Source organism: Telmatherina bonti, assembly GCF_933228915.1.
Source record: "Telmatherina bonti genome assembly, chromosome: 22".
NCBI classification, from domain to species: domain Eukaryota; kingdom Metazoa; phylum Chordata; class Actinopteri; order Atheriniformes; family Telmatherinidae; genus Telmatherina; species Telmatherina bonti.
The window spans coordinates 32,939,784-32,956,551 of NC_136631.1; the positions used below are offsets into that span (position 1 = coordinate 32,939,784).

Consider the following 16,768-nt stretch of genomic DNA (forward strand, 5'->3'; position numbering starts at 1 on the left):
CTAAGAATAAGGCGGACTGAGTGGGCAAAATGTCAAAGAGCAACACAGAAATCTGAGAAAAACTGTGTTCATCGACAAGGGTATTATTCACTTATCTGATAAGCACGTGTGTGTTTAGTCATTTACAAGTGTAATGCCTCTGAGTGAAGAATGCCACTTCCACCACGCACTTCATGCACTGCACATAATGCACCATGTCTTGGGAGTGGGTACTAAAAACTGGGCTAACAATCCGTTACAGTCACAGTCGATGCATCTTTACAGGTAAGGATACTGTTGCATTCTGACTGGCAAAGTGAGATCTATTGATAGCTTAGTAGTAGGAGGACCACACCAGGAAACATCTGCTCCATGTCCACTCAGTCAGCCCTCTTTCCACACATGCAGGTGGAAAACAAGAACAGGCCCACCCATTTAACTTCCAGCCAATCACAGATCTTAAATAAGAGATTGATCGTCCGCTTTGATTGACAGCTTGATGATTTCTGAACATCAGACATGCTCGATGACACTCACACTCACGCACAAGGTCAGAGTGCATTTGATTTATCGTCACTTTATTATGGTGTAAATAAATCTGAAATATTTATTTCTTAATTTAATGTTTAGCAGCGTCGTTAATCCAAAATTTGTTTTGTTATTTTGATACTGCTGCTGATATTCTGAGAACAGAAAGGACTTTCTCACCTATGTTTTGTTTGTTTGTTTTTTCAAATTCAGACTTTTTCTGACTCTCGGAAAACATTGTACACTCCAGCTTTTATCACGAAAACTCATCCCTAATATTACATAATGTAAATAGCTATTTGAATAAAAAGCCATTAAGGGTTTTCTTGTCCCATTTGACTTAATGGGAGATTTTTAGCCTAAAACAGTGACATTAAGTAATCAAACTACAATTTAAAGAGTTTCAATGCTTTAAATTCTTTGAGTGTTTGGTAGTTTTAAAGCTTTTCCGTGAAACATATACTGAAAAAATAAACAGAAATATGTGTAAAGTTTGATCGCAGCTCTTTAGATGTAGAAAGTTTTTGTCTGTGATGACTTAAGATGGTCGTAAATTAAACTGGTTCCTGATTGTTGTGAAAATTCACTCTGGAAATAAAGACGGTGGCAAATATGGAGAGTCCATATCCATTTCCCATCTTCACATCGTACGGCATGTCCTCTACGTCCTTCCTTTCTTTTCCGACGCGGTTCCATCCTTCTTCTTTCTCTCAGTCATTAGATGTTTCTTCAAAGCTATTCAATCATGAAGAATTTATTCCAGCAGTTAATGGAGTCTTTGAGCTGATGTTAAATATATCAACAACATGAAGTGCTTTGTCTCTAATTTGAGGTTGTGTTAATTGGTCATTACTAAGACTGGTAACTCTAATGAAGCTCTTCTGTGCAGCAGAGGGCACTTCCTTTCCTGGGGCGGTCCCTATGACACTTTCATCCCAGCAGCCAATGTATTTTCTGACTGCACTTTCATTTTCACAGTTCTTCAACTTTTACTGACGTTATTGTTTAAAGATACGGGGATGTTGTTTCCGTCGGCGTGGAGCCATAAAATGGATCAGTGCAGAGCTTGACTTTTATACATGTGGTGACCAAATGGTCACCAAAAGACTTCATAAGGGGGTCATATAGTAAGAAAGGAAATGATAACACCCTCATATACACTAGTGTAGTCAGAGATATGAGAAATAAAACATCTTTACAGTAATACAACACTTTCAAAAGGTCCAAAGAAAGTTACGTTGGTTGTTTTGCCGCACAGCCTTTGTTGCTTGATGTAGGAGGGGGTCAACGTCTTTTCCACCTATCACAGGGGTGGCCAATTTTAGTACTTGACCGCCCCCCCTTCTGCTAGCGTTAGGAGTTTCCTCACTGCGGCACACATTACTCGCATCAGACTTAATCAGCAAACTTATACACAGATGGACATCAAACTCTGCACAACTCTGCTAATTACCCATTGATGTGAAAAAGATGTGTTGCAGCAACACTTGCAGGACTGCTGCTCTCAAGAATTGGAGTGGCCCACCCTGCCCTAGCAGCTCGGGTTTACCGTCTGGTGGGGGAAGACTCTGTCCTTGTGTCTGGCCACAATGACTTTCACAACTACACTGCAAAAACTCAGCCTTAAAAAACAAGAAAAAAATATACAAAAATTAGATAAATGTTGCTAAAAATAAGATCAATTATCTGCCAACAGAACAAGAAAATTTGGCTTGTCAGGACTTCCCAAAACAAGTAAAAATACTCTTAAAACAAGAGGAATTCTCTGGCATAAAAACTAAGAATTATCTTACCTTTTTAAAAAAATGAGCATATGTGTACACAATTTAAGATTTTGTGCCATCTTACTTAGATTTCAGTTTTTGCAGTGTAGCTCTACGTTGGGATCTGTATTGCCCTGATTTGTGTCCTCTTAACAAAAAAGTCTGAAATATTTCCCTTTCTCTTCATTTTTTTATCTTTCTGTACAAAATCAAACTAGTTACGAGATATTTCTCCACATCGTAGCTACTTTGAAATAAACTAGCACCCTTGCTAGTGCTAGCTTAGTCAGCATTATGTAAAATGGATACTGAAGAACTCTCTGAGCATCTTTATAGTTTATTTTCAGCTCCAATATTAAAATCTTGATTCAATTTGTTATAATCCTGAAATACATGCGCTGAAAACTAAACATGAGATGGTGTCTAATTAAACTAATATTGGGCTACCATATAAGTAGATCGCTGCTACATAGCTTCATGCTAGCAGTAGATTAATAGCCTCACATAACAGTAGCGATTGTACTTGCACTGAAAATAAAATTTAATCTGGAAATGCGAAGCCTCATGTCGCTGTTTTTAAATGACAACTACTTTAAAATTTACTCCAAACTGGTGTAGTCTGGAAAGACTTTGTGCCATCTTCCTGCTATGCTCTATCACCTGAGGTGACACCTGGGATGTCCAATCATATTTCAGACATGGCCAGTGCCACCCTGGCCCCCCCTCTAGCTCTGCCCCTGGTTCAGAGATAGCGCCATGTATCGCAGCAGATGTAACCTCCTCATGAAGTGGTCACGATGTTAGTGACAGTTTGTGAAACAAGCATAAAAAGCACCCCGCAGAGTTAACACCTGAAACCCAAAACGATGAGGTGTGTCTTCTTCTCGCCTTCACATCAGGTGACAAAGTTTGGATCTCGCCTCAATGTGACCTTGTAGAAAACCTTTATCTTTCTCTCCACAGTGTCAAGATTTCTTCAAAGCTGGCCGGGGGATTTATGAGGACTTGTGCCGCAGACTGCCTTTCTACCCCTCTGACTTCACAGATGGTAGGCTGGACATGGACTTGTAGTGAAAGTGAATCATCTTCCTTATTATGTCTCACCGGGGTGCCGCTGGCAGCTCCTCATTTATCTTTCACCCTCACATACATCTGTGCTGCATCTGTGTCACAACCAGGGTCTCACATCTCGCTAAAGCGACCGTCTCAAATGTCTTGCTGCTCCCATACATTTCCTTATGTCCACTATTATTGTAATTTCCCAACTCATCTACCACAGGCATTGCTCCATACGTTGCTATCACGGTCGCAGTAGGCTGGCGCTTTTATTGTGTCATCAAATCACTGTTTCTCTTCAAAATGTGTGAAGGGATTTCTGTCTGAAAGCAAATGTATGAGCACACGCAGCTTGACCTCTGCTGTTTGTTGTATTAACAGGTGAAAAATGCTGAATAGTGTTAGTTTAGTGCATTCAGTGGATCTGTTTAATGACAAACAAATGATCAAAGGCAAAGAGCAGAGTGACAGACTTCAGTTTTCTGGCTGAATGATCCTGTTCAGCCTCTCTGTCAGGCCTTCTCTTTGTATAATCCTCAACTGCATTCATTGTGCTGTAACAGAATAAAGATAATTCTGACATGTGAGTTTAATCAGATAATTATCGTCTTATGAAGGTCGCAAGACCAAAATCACATTAGAGCCCAAATAAAGAGTTTTATTCCAAAATGAGTTATCCATCATTTGGTTAGCTGCTCTTACACAATGATAGATTACACAAAACCAAACCAAATGACTGATGTTTTGAAAGGACCAGTTAGTGGGGTAAGCCCGACGCAGAGTTGCTTACTGAACGATGAGTTCTGCTAATGTTTTTGTCATTTTTAAATTAGAGTGCTGAACCTCCTCCGCTTCATTAGGAGCTGCATATGACTCATGTGTTTGTGTCTGTCTCCCCTCAGGTATAGTTGGCAGTAATAAAACCCTGCTGAAGTACATGACCACGGCCATCTTCCTCTACATTGCCATCCTCCTCCCTGCAATTGCTTTCGGCTCCCTCAATGATGAGAGCACCCGTGGCGAGATCGGTATGAGCACGCACCTAAATGTTGACACACTTTTCTCACACTTGGGATAAAAAAGTATTTTTGTTGATTATTATTATTTGTTTTCTTTTCATGATTAGTTAGGTAAAAAACAGCTTTAACAAATAACCATAATTTTGACATTGAGATTTATAAAGAGAAAATGTAGATTTTTGACTATTAGACTGGTCTTGTTTTGTCTCATTCAAATAAATGCATAACGGGGTGGCAGATGCAGTTTAGTGTTTTATGTCTGATATATCTGCACGCAGAGTTGTAAAATTGTGTCGGTGCAACTTAAAGATGGGCGTTGAGTCCAGTTCTTCTCCTAAAAGCACAGAAGTTTTTCGGGTTAGGAAAGTATTTTTCTTTACCTCTGGTTTCATAACATGGTTTATGCGCCCAAACACTTGTTAGTAGTGTATAAACACATTTGTTTATATTATAATATGACTATTTCATGTCTCATTTCATCTTATTTTCATAATTATTTAATCATTATTATTTGTTTTTATTTATTTATTTATTTTATTTTACTGTTGTACTATACCTACACTGGGTTTTTATTTCTTCCATTATTAAATGAAAAAAAAAATTATGTATCTTTTTTTAAACTTTTTTTCATCCTTCTAAGTCATATTAATACCTGCTATTTCTAGTTTGTTTTTTCTTTAAGTTTAGTTATTTTCTTTCATTTAGGTCACTCATTCTTGAAAGAAAATCACAAAAATGGCAAAAGATAATCCAGATATAAAAATGAAAAGAAGAAGAGAGAAGAAAATCTTGTAGAAACTTCCTCTTTTTTACATAACTTCTCCAAAACATAAACAAAAAATAAATGAGACTAATATAGAAACTAACATTTATTTTGCCAAGGTTTTATTCCATGTTTGGGTAACCACTTCTGTCTTTTCCTTTATCGTTACAGGTTGATGATAATAATTATAGTGATGGTGGTGTAGTAGTAAAAATAAATCACACTGCTGACAAAATCACAGCTTTAAACCTGAAAACACACATGCATCTATAATAATGAATTATAGTTCCACACACTGTGGCCACTAGACGTTGGACTTTTAATTAAAAGGAGAAAAATGACTGCAGGTGTAATGTTAAAGAAAAACTGGATTATTTTCTAACGATAAAATCCACAATCTTGACAGCGAATCAGAAAGACACTTCAGCTTCTGTTCAGCTTTGCAAATTAGCCCAACAGGTATTCATGAATATTTATCAGAACTTTGAGCTAATATATGTGTGTGTGTGTGTGTGTGTGTGTGTGTGTGTGTGTGTGTGTTACTCCCTGCCCAGATGTTCGGAAAACTATCATTGGCCAGAGCATCGGAGGGGTCATCTACTCGCTGTTCGCCGGCTCTCCTTTAGTGATTCCTCTCACCACCGCTCCTCTTGCTATCTACATCAGCGGTAGGCTTTCCCCCTTTAATTCAGCCTGACCACTACGTTGCTGCTCAAAGCAGTCTTAGTGGGGGAGGGGTGGGTGGAGCACTAAGAAGATTACGCCAAAAATCAAGAAAAGTGAGCATCCAACCGTGCAGAGCTGCAGCTGAAAACACATCTCATGTACTTTCCCACAACTGCAGTTTCTGAGTAAAACATGGTAAAGAAACTTGTAAAGAGGAGACGAGAAGCAGGATTTTTATCTCGTCACCAGCTGATGTTACATAAGAAACTGTTTCACAGGAGCGCGTAAACTTTGTACTGGCTTTAGAGAATCACAGCACATAAACTGTATGTTTTTGTTTTTGTTTTTTCGCCCGACGGCAGTGTTTTGCTGGTTGGAATTTAAATGATCTTGAAGGCTGTGCGCTTCAGAACTGCACATGAAGAAAAAGCAGAGACTTTGATGCCAAGATGTAGTTTTAATACCAAGGCTGTTTGCTGGCTTTGCGGTGCGATGATCTTTGAAGTAAATAGGTTAGAAATGTGCTCGGTAAGTTCTCGTGGGGATAATTGGAGCACAGCTTTAGAAGCCTGTCTGAGCAGAACAATGGCTTGTTTGTAGAGATGTAACTCATCTGTAAAGAAATCTGCTCAACATTACAGCTAAATACTTATGGTTTCGCTTAACCGGTTACATTTCTTTTGTCCTTCATATGTTGGAATAACATGCACTTTTTTTCCTCTTTGTGCTGTGCATGTTTGTGTTTAAATCGCTTTCTGTAAAACATAATCTGTCATCAATTTATAAGTCGAATTTTTATTGTTCTGAATTCTGTTTGTAGAGTGCATAAAGATGATCAATACCTTTCCTTATTGCTGTGTTTATATCTGATTGGTTGCGTCCTCCAGATTGTTTTCCACTCATGTTCATTTGGTGCATTTCTATGACACCTAGAATTGTGCAAAAACTAAATATCAGCATAAAAATATGCGAATGGAAACATTTACATTTTAAAAAATATCACTAAAAACGCTTTTTTACGTTCTCATAAGGTGGTTTTTCAGACGTTTTAATATAGAAACATATCACTAAAGTGTAATGGAAACACTTTTTTCACATTTACGTGTCGTTGGGGTCGTGAGCAGTTTATATCCAGTAAAGATGGCGTGGTGTGGGAAAAACAACAGCGAATTTCAGAGTTTTAGAAAAGAAAATGAGGAAGAAAAGCTTCAAAAATCCAAAGTAATTTCTCCAGAGCAAATAGAAAACCCCAAAATAACACTACGTGGCTACCTGGCATAAGCCATAATTTTCTGATGCTAATGCGCTAAACACTGATCAATGGAAACATTCGAAAATCAAAGTTATTTGTCAAACTTACAAATATCGCTTTTATTTTGCAAACGAAATTTAACAAATGCAGCTACTGATTGGCTTGTGGTGACTTTTGATTATCCACCTTTCTTTAATCTGATCTCACAACCAGATTACGTAACGGACATTTTTCACAACTCACACTGTGTTCATGTTTTGCGTCTTGTGCAACCTTTCCCGTAGTGATCCGAGGAATCTGCGACGACTACAACCTGGATTTCCCAGCGTTCTATGCCTGCATCGGTCTGTGGAATTGCCTCTTCCTCATCCTCGGAGGGATCTTTAATGTTAGCCTGCTAATGAAGCTCTTCAAAAGGTAATTCTTTGATCCAAAAGCACATTGGAATTTATTGTACTTTGTTTTTTATTCCAGTACAATTTTTATAAAAAATATTGTGAAACAGGATATTTTAACTTGTATGTCTCTGACTGTGTCTGCATAAAAAAAATCAACCTTCACCGTCATAAAAATCCTGCAGATGTTGCCTTTAAGTGTCCTTTCTAGTGTCGCCTGAACAGTAAAGTACAGTCTTTGTTGTTTGCAGGGCTCTACGTTAACTTTTTAATCAGCTGTCAGTGTGGCTCCTGCATTCCTGAAGTTTCCAACCACTCACCAAATTGATTTGCTGAAAATAAACCAGATTATAAATGCAACTGCACGCATGTTTCTTTAAGCTGTTTTTATTTGAAAAAATTTAATGAAAATACAATAAAACAGCAGCAATCTTAACACTCACATTTAGATGTTTAACTTGAGTTTAGCAGATATTTTAATACTTAAAATATTTAAATTGTCTCACTTCCTTTTTGACCATTGGCATTCTCTTACTACCAGTCTTTTCTTTGAAGCAGCCTTGTTCTTTAATTTATCAAAAATCCACATTTTTTTCCTTTTGCGCGTCACTTTGCTTAAATGTGGCTCCTCATTCAGCTTCACTTTGATTAGAGAGCAGCTTCAGCGATGCACGGACTTCCCTGGCTTGAAGCCCTGGGGGCCCACAAAGTTTAGGGGCCTCTCATTTTTGGGACAAAATTCCCTAAAAAGTCCAATTATTGTGTAACCTGTAAGTTCTCCTGTCAATAAGCACCTTATGCAAATTTGAGACTGCTGATTGATCCAAATGAACCCGTTCCCACCATACGAAAGGTCCTAGTAGAGGACCAATGCCGGTTCAAATTATATGCATACTGGGCAAAAATGTGACAGGTGGATTTTCAAAATAAAAGCACTAAAATGTCTGGGTCGGAGCACAAAAACAGCCGACTGTCTTTCATAAACATATTTCAGCTGCACACTGGGTAACATAGTCGGTAACCTTTTAATCACTGAGCATAACATTCTTCATGATTTGGATTTTAAGGACAAAATCACAGCTTTCTGTGCAATAGAGACCAGAAGAAGAGTGCAGTGTTGACAGCATCTGCAGCTTTTTACATGTTGTGGCTGTGCAGTGTCTGACAAGTAATGCTGAATAAGCTATTTCTGTTTACAAGCATGGCTTCACAGGGTTTATAGTTTGTTCTGTTACTGCTATTATTATTAATACATTCATTACTGTATTCATTGTGCTTCATTATGGTCATGTTATTGATATAATTTATCCTTTACTTGTCAATACGAGTAAATAAAGAAAAAACTCAGTGTAAATCTAGATATTCTTTTCTATAATGAGACTCGGAACATTTGGAGGACGGGACAGGGTCTACACAACGTCTCTCCAGGGGTCCAACAGTAGGTAAAAGCAGCCCTGACAAAAGTAAACAAGCAGCCAATGAATCTGTGAAACATCATAGAAATGTAGAGATAAAACAAGTAAAATGTTTTGCCTCATTCATCACCAGTAAGTTTTTATTTGTAGCCACCAGTGTGACTTCATACCTGCATGTTGCAGGTTCCTGCTTATCTGTAAGGAGAGGCTACATGGAGGTCACACTGTCACATTTCATGACTTTTCTTCTTATTTTCCCCCACAATCTCCTGTTTACCTCATTTTTCTTTCCAATCTGCACAAACGGTGCACTGTGTGTAGCTGCACTGCAGTTTTACCTGATCTCGTATGCGTATGTGTTTAAATTGTGTCAGATTACTCTGGACAGGTTGAACTGCAAGAGATTTTCTCCACTGTGAGATGAAATAAAGTTCAATTTAATTTGCAGATTTAGCCATGCAAGCAGATTTCTTAAAATGTTGGTAAAGGGTTAGTTAAAATGTTAGTAAATGTTACTTGAAATGTTGGTAAAGTAAGGTAAGAAATAATGAAAATGATAACAAATCCACAATATCTTGGCTATTTGTGGTGTTTGTTGCATGTTAATGTCTTGATTTGTTTTCTTTGAGTGATAAAATTTCCAAAGATTCTGTATTTTTCCTGTTCTAGTATCCAGGATTTTGCAAATTCCCAGCAGGCGTTTATCGAGGTTGAAGTGAGGAATATTTTCTGTCTGACCTCTTTGCTTCAGAGCTGTTTCAGTGCAGAACCCGTCATTTGGCAGACACTTTTATCCAACGAGACTTACATGTGAGAAGTGATCTGTGCATGTGTTGTGGGTGGGAGATAGCCGGGAGGGAGAACATGCAAACTCCACACAGAGAGGCCACACTGCTTGACCCCCCCCACCCCTGCTAAAACCTGCAGTTCCCCTCTCGTCCACTAGGGGCTTCAAAACAGAGCAAATCCCCATAGACTCTTATGTTAAAAAGAACAACTTCACAGCAGAAATAAACTCTCTCCTCCATTTAAAATTAATTTCATCTTGAAATGCGGCACATTTAGGGCGTGCCTTTTGATTGACAGGTATCTGATCTCCTGCTTCAAGAAGGAGGAATGTAGAACAACCGCGGTTTTTAGCTGGTTAGCAGTGTGATTTAGCCTTAACCCGCTTACCTCTGTTAGCTGGTTAGCTCCCATGAGCTTCGGCTTAGCTTGGTTAGCTCTTAGGTACAGGCAATCATCTATCTCCACACTCACAGCCCCCCTCTCAGCTACACCTCTTTGCCTATTTTTGTATTTTCAGGGACATACGACACACGTGATGCTGCCAAGACGGCGATGGTGGAAACCGCCCAATGAGCTTCAGCTTTTTAGAAACCTACAGGGGACGTCACGGCAGTTCCGTCCATCTTTTATATCCAGCCTATGTGCTAACCACTACGCCACCATGCAGCTACTTTTCTATCATTGCTCTAAAGAAGTTCTGTCTTTGTTTTCAGCGATAAGAAGGACTAGAACAGAGACGAGAGTGGAGATTGTTTCAGTCAAAAGAAAAGATGCATCATAACGCAGCCTCCTCGTACAAAGCTGGTCTTTGTTTTTAAAAGACTGGGTAAACATTTGTAAAACCAGTCTTTATCCTCACTGTGGGATCTGTATGAGTCATTTCCATGCTGAATGAACTGAATCCTTTTAGACTCTGAAACATAAACTTTCTGTCAGTTTTTCATGTTTCTGCTCTGCAAATGCCACTCAGAGACCAATTCATTTAACAAGAGAAATACTGTGCAAACATGGAGGGAAAAAGGCAAGAATGCATCCTGTTTGACTCATTTCTGAATTCCTTTCAACTCTGTTTGAAAATATGAATTTAAAAGAGCCGTGTTGGTCTGCTGGAATCGCAGCAGATCCGCCCGTCTGGTCTGGTTCTAGTTGTGTCTAATGTGACGATTATAAATGGTTGTATACCGATAACTGTGGCCCCTCATGGATGCTGACTTGTTTCCATTAGCATGTCAGCATGGAGCTGAGTGTTAACGGAGATCAGCGTGAACAGAAACATGCAAATAATTAAGTCATTTTGGTCAGAGAGCACACCCTCTGTGTGCAAACTGGTAGAACTAGGATGTTTAAAGGTTATTGCTCACATCTATAGACGATAAAAAAAAACAGTTTAACATTTTTATTACATAAAATTACAGTTTCTGTTTTCATATATGACTAAATAACTTCATTTCCTTTCCTGGTGGTGTTTTAGCTCCAGAACAGAACCCATACTTATGTTTTATATAGATTTGATCTTTGATTTGATTTGGTCTGATTCTCACTGCAGTGATGTGTTTTGTAGGTCGACAGAGGAAGTCATCGCCCTGTTCATATCCATCGCATTTGTGGTTGATGCTGTGAAAGGCACAGTCAAAAGTAAGTTCAAGACAAATGTGTCTTTTCTTTGTTCCTCTAGCTTCGTCTGTGGATTGATGCAGCTTCTCACTGCCAAGTTCTGACTGTTAAAATGCTCGTACCCAGCCCACACACACACACACACACACACACACACACACACACACACACACACACATGCACCTCACCTCTTCTCACATCCATCACAAGCAGAGATCTGATTTAAATGAAAATATCACCTCTCAAATGCCTGAAATGTTACAATAGACACAAACGTTGCGAGATACAATAAACTATATTATAAGGGATTTTCTAACATGATTATTGAAGTGAGCTGCCTGCTAATTTCGTCTGTCATGACCTGATTTTTTTCTTTGTTAACGAAGAGTCATAAGATCTCTAAAACTAATCATTTAGTCCTTTTAATTAAAAAACTGTCAAATCGTTTCCCTGCTGATATTGTTCTCCGTTTGCAGTCATCTACAGAGGCATCTCCAAAAGTCTACTCCTTATTAATTAGCAGACATTACTTCTTTATTATTAAATATTATTATTATGCTCCATAAAATTTATAAGTATCCCAGACTAATGAGTTATTGTTAATTCGCTGATTAAAAAAAATCCCCAACAATCTCGACCCAGATGACTGATTAGTTAACTCATTTAGCACCAGCAGGGTGCGTCTCATTGGATTTGAATTCATGAGTGAGAATATTGTTGGGGAGACATAAATAATGTCCTTTGTGAGCGTACTTGTATCAGAAGTCTTTGAAGGAAACTTTATTCCAACTTTTTCAACCATCGTCAGCATTTTTCTGCACCTCATCCAAGTTTGCCGTAAATACTTTACACAATTTAATTTCCTGAAAATGAGTTGATGATAGCAGAATGCAATTTATTTCCAATGTGATTTAGTCCTGTTTTGGAGATTGCCGGTGCAGGAGTTCAATTTTCAGAGACCATCTGTAAAATATGCTCTGAGCTTATGTGCCATTACCATAACATTAACCTTTTCCATTTTGTTGACACTTTTCATCCGAAATCTTTTCCAGTAACACAAAGGAATACATTGTGTGTGTGTGTGTGTGTGTGTGTGTGTGTGTGTGTGTATCATCTCCTGTGCTGCTACTGCGCCTGCTCTTTGACTTGTCCGTACAGAAGAGGCTTTACGAGGCAGTTGCATGCAGGTCAGGTCACAAAGTCTCACTCAAAGTGATGACATGAGTTATTTCTGTTAATGAAATAACTCATGTTATCCAAAAATGTTAAACTGTTTTTTTTATCGTCTATAGATCCAGAGATAAGCTTGTTCCTCTGAAATAATATTTTTATCTAATTCCAACGCCATCCCTGACATGAATGATGTCCTGCTTCCTTCTACAGTAGTAGGAAGGAGTGTTTGCTGCAGCGGCACGAGCTCCGAGTCGTCTCGGTGAAAGATTTATTTACATTATTTCACTCAGCTGTGCAGTGATCACAGTTTAATCACAATCCAGCTGTGCGTGTGTGTGTGTGTGTGTGCGTGTGTGTGCTCCCCGCTGTACATCTGGTTAATGCAGAAAAGGTTTTACTGACGTGAGTCTGAGCTCCTACTCTGCATTATGTGCTGTTAGCAGCTGCATTTCCTTTACCTTTAAAAGTGCAGAAAACCTAAATATCGCAATGAAAAGATGCTAAAACTGACATTTTTAAAATAGTCTGAAATATAACTTTAAGGTTTTTACGCTCTCATGAGGTGGTTTTTCAGATGTTTTGATATATTGAGCAAAAGTTCATTGGAAACCCTTTTTTTGCATGATGTAAGGAGTCGTGATCGGTTCATTTCTGGTGAAGATGGCGTGGAGTGGAAACAGCAAATTTCAGAGAATTCACAATGAATTAGAAAAGGGAATGAAGGAGAAGGGCTTCGAAAAGCTCTGGCAAATTCTCTGCAGCAAGCAGAAAACGGCAAAATAACGCTGCGTTGTGTAAGTCGCAGGTCTCATAAAATCTCTTCAGCCAGACGAAGAACTTTAAGAACTGAGACTGACGGACGAAACACCGTTCAGTGGAACCAGCAGAAATCACTGTTATTGTTTGTGGAAACTTACAAATATCACTTTTATTTTGCAAAGAGGTGTATTGGAAACACAGCTAGTGGTTGTATATTATATACACCTCACAGTCCAGCATCTTTTTTTTTTTCAAGAGACTCACAACGTTTGGCTGTTTTATCAAATTTTTCTTATGTTTTATGTATTTTCCAACCTGATTGGGGACAACCTGCCTTATGTCTTTACAAATCGTGTGTTTGTCCGGCACATTATATAGTTATGTACTATTTTTAGTCATTTCATATTTGAACAAAATTCAAAAGCTAAAAACAAACAAATATTTTCATTAAAAAACTGAATTTAATTTGGAGACAATTAGCAGACAGAAGCATTAGTCTGCTACAGCGACGCTCTTTTACGTTCCGAAATGTCCTTTATGTCAACATTTTTCACACTAAATTACAGGGGAAAAAAACCATCATAAAAGAAATGCTGTTTAGGGATAAACTTTTGCATTAACAATACTAATCATATCTCACTTTTACACTTGTTTACTGCCAGATTTTTACCATTCGCAACCCGTCAAACTGATATACATGCTTATCTGTTTGCTCTGGCTCTTACCTCCAGAAATAAGCTTGTTCCTCTGAAATAATATTTTTATCTAATTTCAAACAACTTCTGGATACAACATGGAAGGAGATTATTCTGTGCTTCATACATTATCAATGCAGCACAAAACCCAGCTGGATCATAAAATTTTCAGGATGGAGTTTGATAAATATTCTGTTGGCTGGTTCATAATAATCTGATCTGAATTCTTCTAGAACTCATCTGGATTAAAATATATATTTTATATGTGCTTCCCTGAAGCCCCACACGGTAGGTAATGTATGGATGTATTCGGGAGCAGCGGAGCGTGTATAGTCTGTTTTTATTGTATGCAGCTTTAATTTTACGAATATGTTTGGCACATTTTTGTCAATAAAAATAGTAGTTAATAATTAGTTATCACAGACAATAATCTGCTTTTTTACACTCTTTCTATTCCAACATCATTCATCTTGATTCTGACCTCATTTCTTTTTTTTTTTCTGTTAATAAATATTCATTTTATTTTGTATATATATTTATATATATATACAAATATATATATATATATATATATATATATATATATATATATATATATATATATATATATATATATATATATATATTTATTTATTTAGTTTTATTTTATTTTTGTCAAACTGTTTTTTTGTTTTTTTTTGTCGATTCTACTGTCTTCAGAAATGGGAATTCGGAGCAATATAGAGTCATCAGCAAATAATATAAACTTTCATTTCTTAGACACAATAAAAGTCATATATGTACAAATTAAAATGTTTAGGACCCAACACTGGACCTTGAGGCCCCCCAACAGATAACTTTACTAAATCTATGTCAATATTTTTGTGTAAACCATGGTGGGGAACGTTGGCTCTTGCCCTGAAAGTTTTTAATGTCTTCCTGTTCCAACACGCCAGAATAAAATGAATGAATCAACGTGCACATCTTGATGAGCTGAATCATGTGTGCTGGAGCAGGAATACACTGAAAACCTGCAGGATTCCTGCCCCCATTATGTTTTTCCTATGTTTCCACATGTCTCCAACCTTTCCATCAACAACGTTATGTTAATTAAACTTGAACATAACGAGACAAATTACTGTGAACACAGATTAGTGCATGGCTTGGTGGAGTTAGGCGAAGCCTCATATGCAGGCTGGAGACAAGAGACAGTCACGTAAGGAAACCAAATCATTCTTATAAACACATAACAGAACCACAGATCCTGCTGCTGCTGCAGGGAATCGAAGAATAAAACATGAATCAAAACAAGCTGCTAACAAGACGGGGAAAAACTCGGTAAGATCTGACTGGATGGTGCATAGATGACGGAGCTTAGCAGTGCAAACCAAAGAGCATAAACACTGAGCAAAGTGATGAAGAGGAGTGGTAGCAGGTGGGCTAATTAGGAATGAGGAGCAGAGAGGAGGTCAGCTGGGAAACTCTGGTGAGTGGGGAAAAAACGGATAAAAAGAAAAAACCAAACCCACTGACCATGACGGTGCATTCAGGTGCAGCTCGTTTTAGCAGTCCAGACCACTGATCTAAACCCAGGCTGTCCTTCTGAGTGATTATTTATAAATCAACATTATCTGACACTATTTTTTATTCTGTTTTAAACAAAATATGTAGAAATAATGTAGAATAGACTGAATTAAACAACAACATGCTTTGTTAGAAGTAAGACATTTACATAGCAGGTCTTTTATTTCTCTCAAAATGGCTCTTTAATTTTTGGAAAAGTGACATAAAACCTAAAAATGAGACCCTGAAGTTATCAGAACAATGTTTAAAGATCACAGAACAAGAACAATAGCTTTGTTAGAGCGCCTTTAGGTAAAAACACTCAACTCTCCTCCAAACATCTGTGGAGACTTTTCCAACCAACCTATTGATTAATAGTCCACAGAACAGTTATTGATCTCAGAAAGAAGGATTCTTCTTCTGACCCACTTACTGAAATGTTCATAGAGCAGCGTTACACTGTTGGAGCGTCGCCATGGTGAGGCCGGTTTTCTGAAAGAAGCAACGCTCAGTCTGATGTCGACATTGTTCCCACCAAACGTTATGATGAAGTTGGAAATTCAGGATCATGTTAGGAGCTAAAAAACTTAAGTGTCAGAGCAATTAGTTATGACATTTAGGTTTAATGACTTTAGCTTTCAAATTTCAGTCAATTTGCAGCAGATTTTGTGTTTCAGATTGTCTTTTAATCCCACCGAAGCAGCAATTCTTACAGCAGTTCTGTAAGTGTTGCAGATGTGATGCGGACACACATCACAAACACATCTCCTAACATGGATCATTTAATTGTTTATTAGATTTAAATGTGTATTGTTGTTGTTGATGAAAGTGAATGATCTGCTTATTCCAACTAAACGCTGGATGTGCTTTCAGTCTTTCACAGGTACTACCATTCACCAACGCTGGAAAACAGAAGCACAGAGAGCTTTCCTCAGAGTGGAGACCTGCTGGGAGGAAACAAGAGTGAGGTGATGGCCAGTGTGGGGCTCAACGCCATCCCTGAATCTTTTATCCAGTGCACTCGAGAGAGGCCCGTCCTCTGCCTCCTCCTCATGCTCGGGACGTTATGGATGGGCTATACCCTCTACCAGTTCAAAAGGAGGTATGTGCAGCTCTGCAGCGCTCGGAGGATAAATCACTGGAGAAGTTTAAATCATGTTTGGATGGAAGCGCTGCCTGCTAGGATGGATACTGTGCCCGGAGTCTAAGGAATGTCAGGAGCGACGGAGCTTGCAGCAACTTTCCAGACAGTTCTTAAAACGCTCACTTTTCCGTACAAGCTTTAGTTCCAGCCCGTGATTTAATAAGCATTACCATCCTACTTCTGATTGCTCTCAGTAAGCAAATCAACCCCAGAGCT

At 38.3% G+C, this 16,768-nt stretch overlaps 1 protein-coding gene across 1 annotated transcript in view; it reads left to right on the top strand.

The window, feature by feature from the left end:
- The window catches only part of slc4a11 (solute carrier family 4 member 11), a gene marked incomplete at its 5' end in the record, with an annotated part of 161,488 nt that overhangs the window by 128,715 nt on the left and 16,005 nt on the right, over positions 1–16,768 (top strand). The window contains 6 exons of the mRNA XM_079262670.1: positions 3,234–3,318; positions 4,229–4,354; positions 5,663–5,776; positions 7,311–7,443; positions 11,187–11,260; positions 16,282–16,510. Coding sequence (XP_079118796.1) covers positions 3,234–3,318; positions 4,229–4,354; positions 5,663–5,776; positions 7,311–7,443; positions 11,187–11,260; positions 16,282–16,510 — 761 coding nt within the window. The remainder of the gene's footprint in view (positions 1–3,233; positions 3,319–4,228; positions 4,355–5,662; positions 5,777–7,310; positions 7,444–11,186; positions 11,261–16,281; positions 16,511–16,768) is intronic.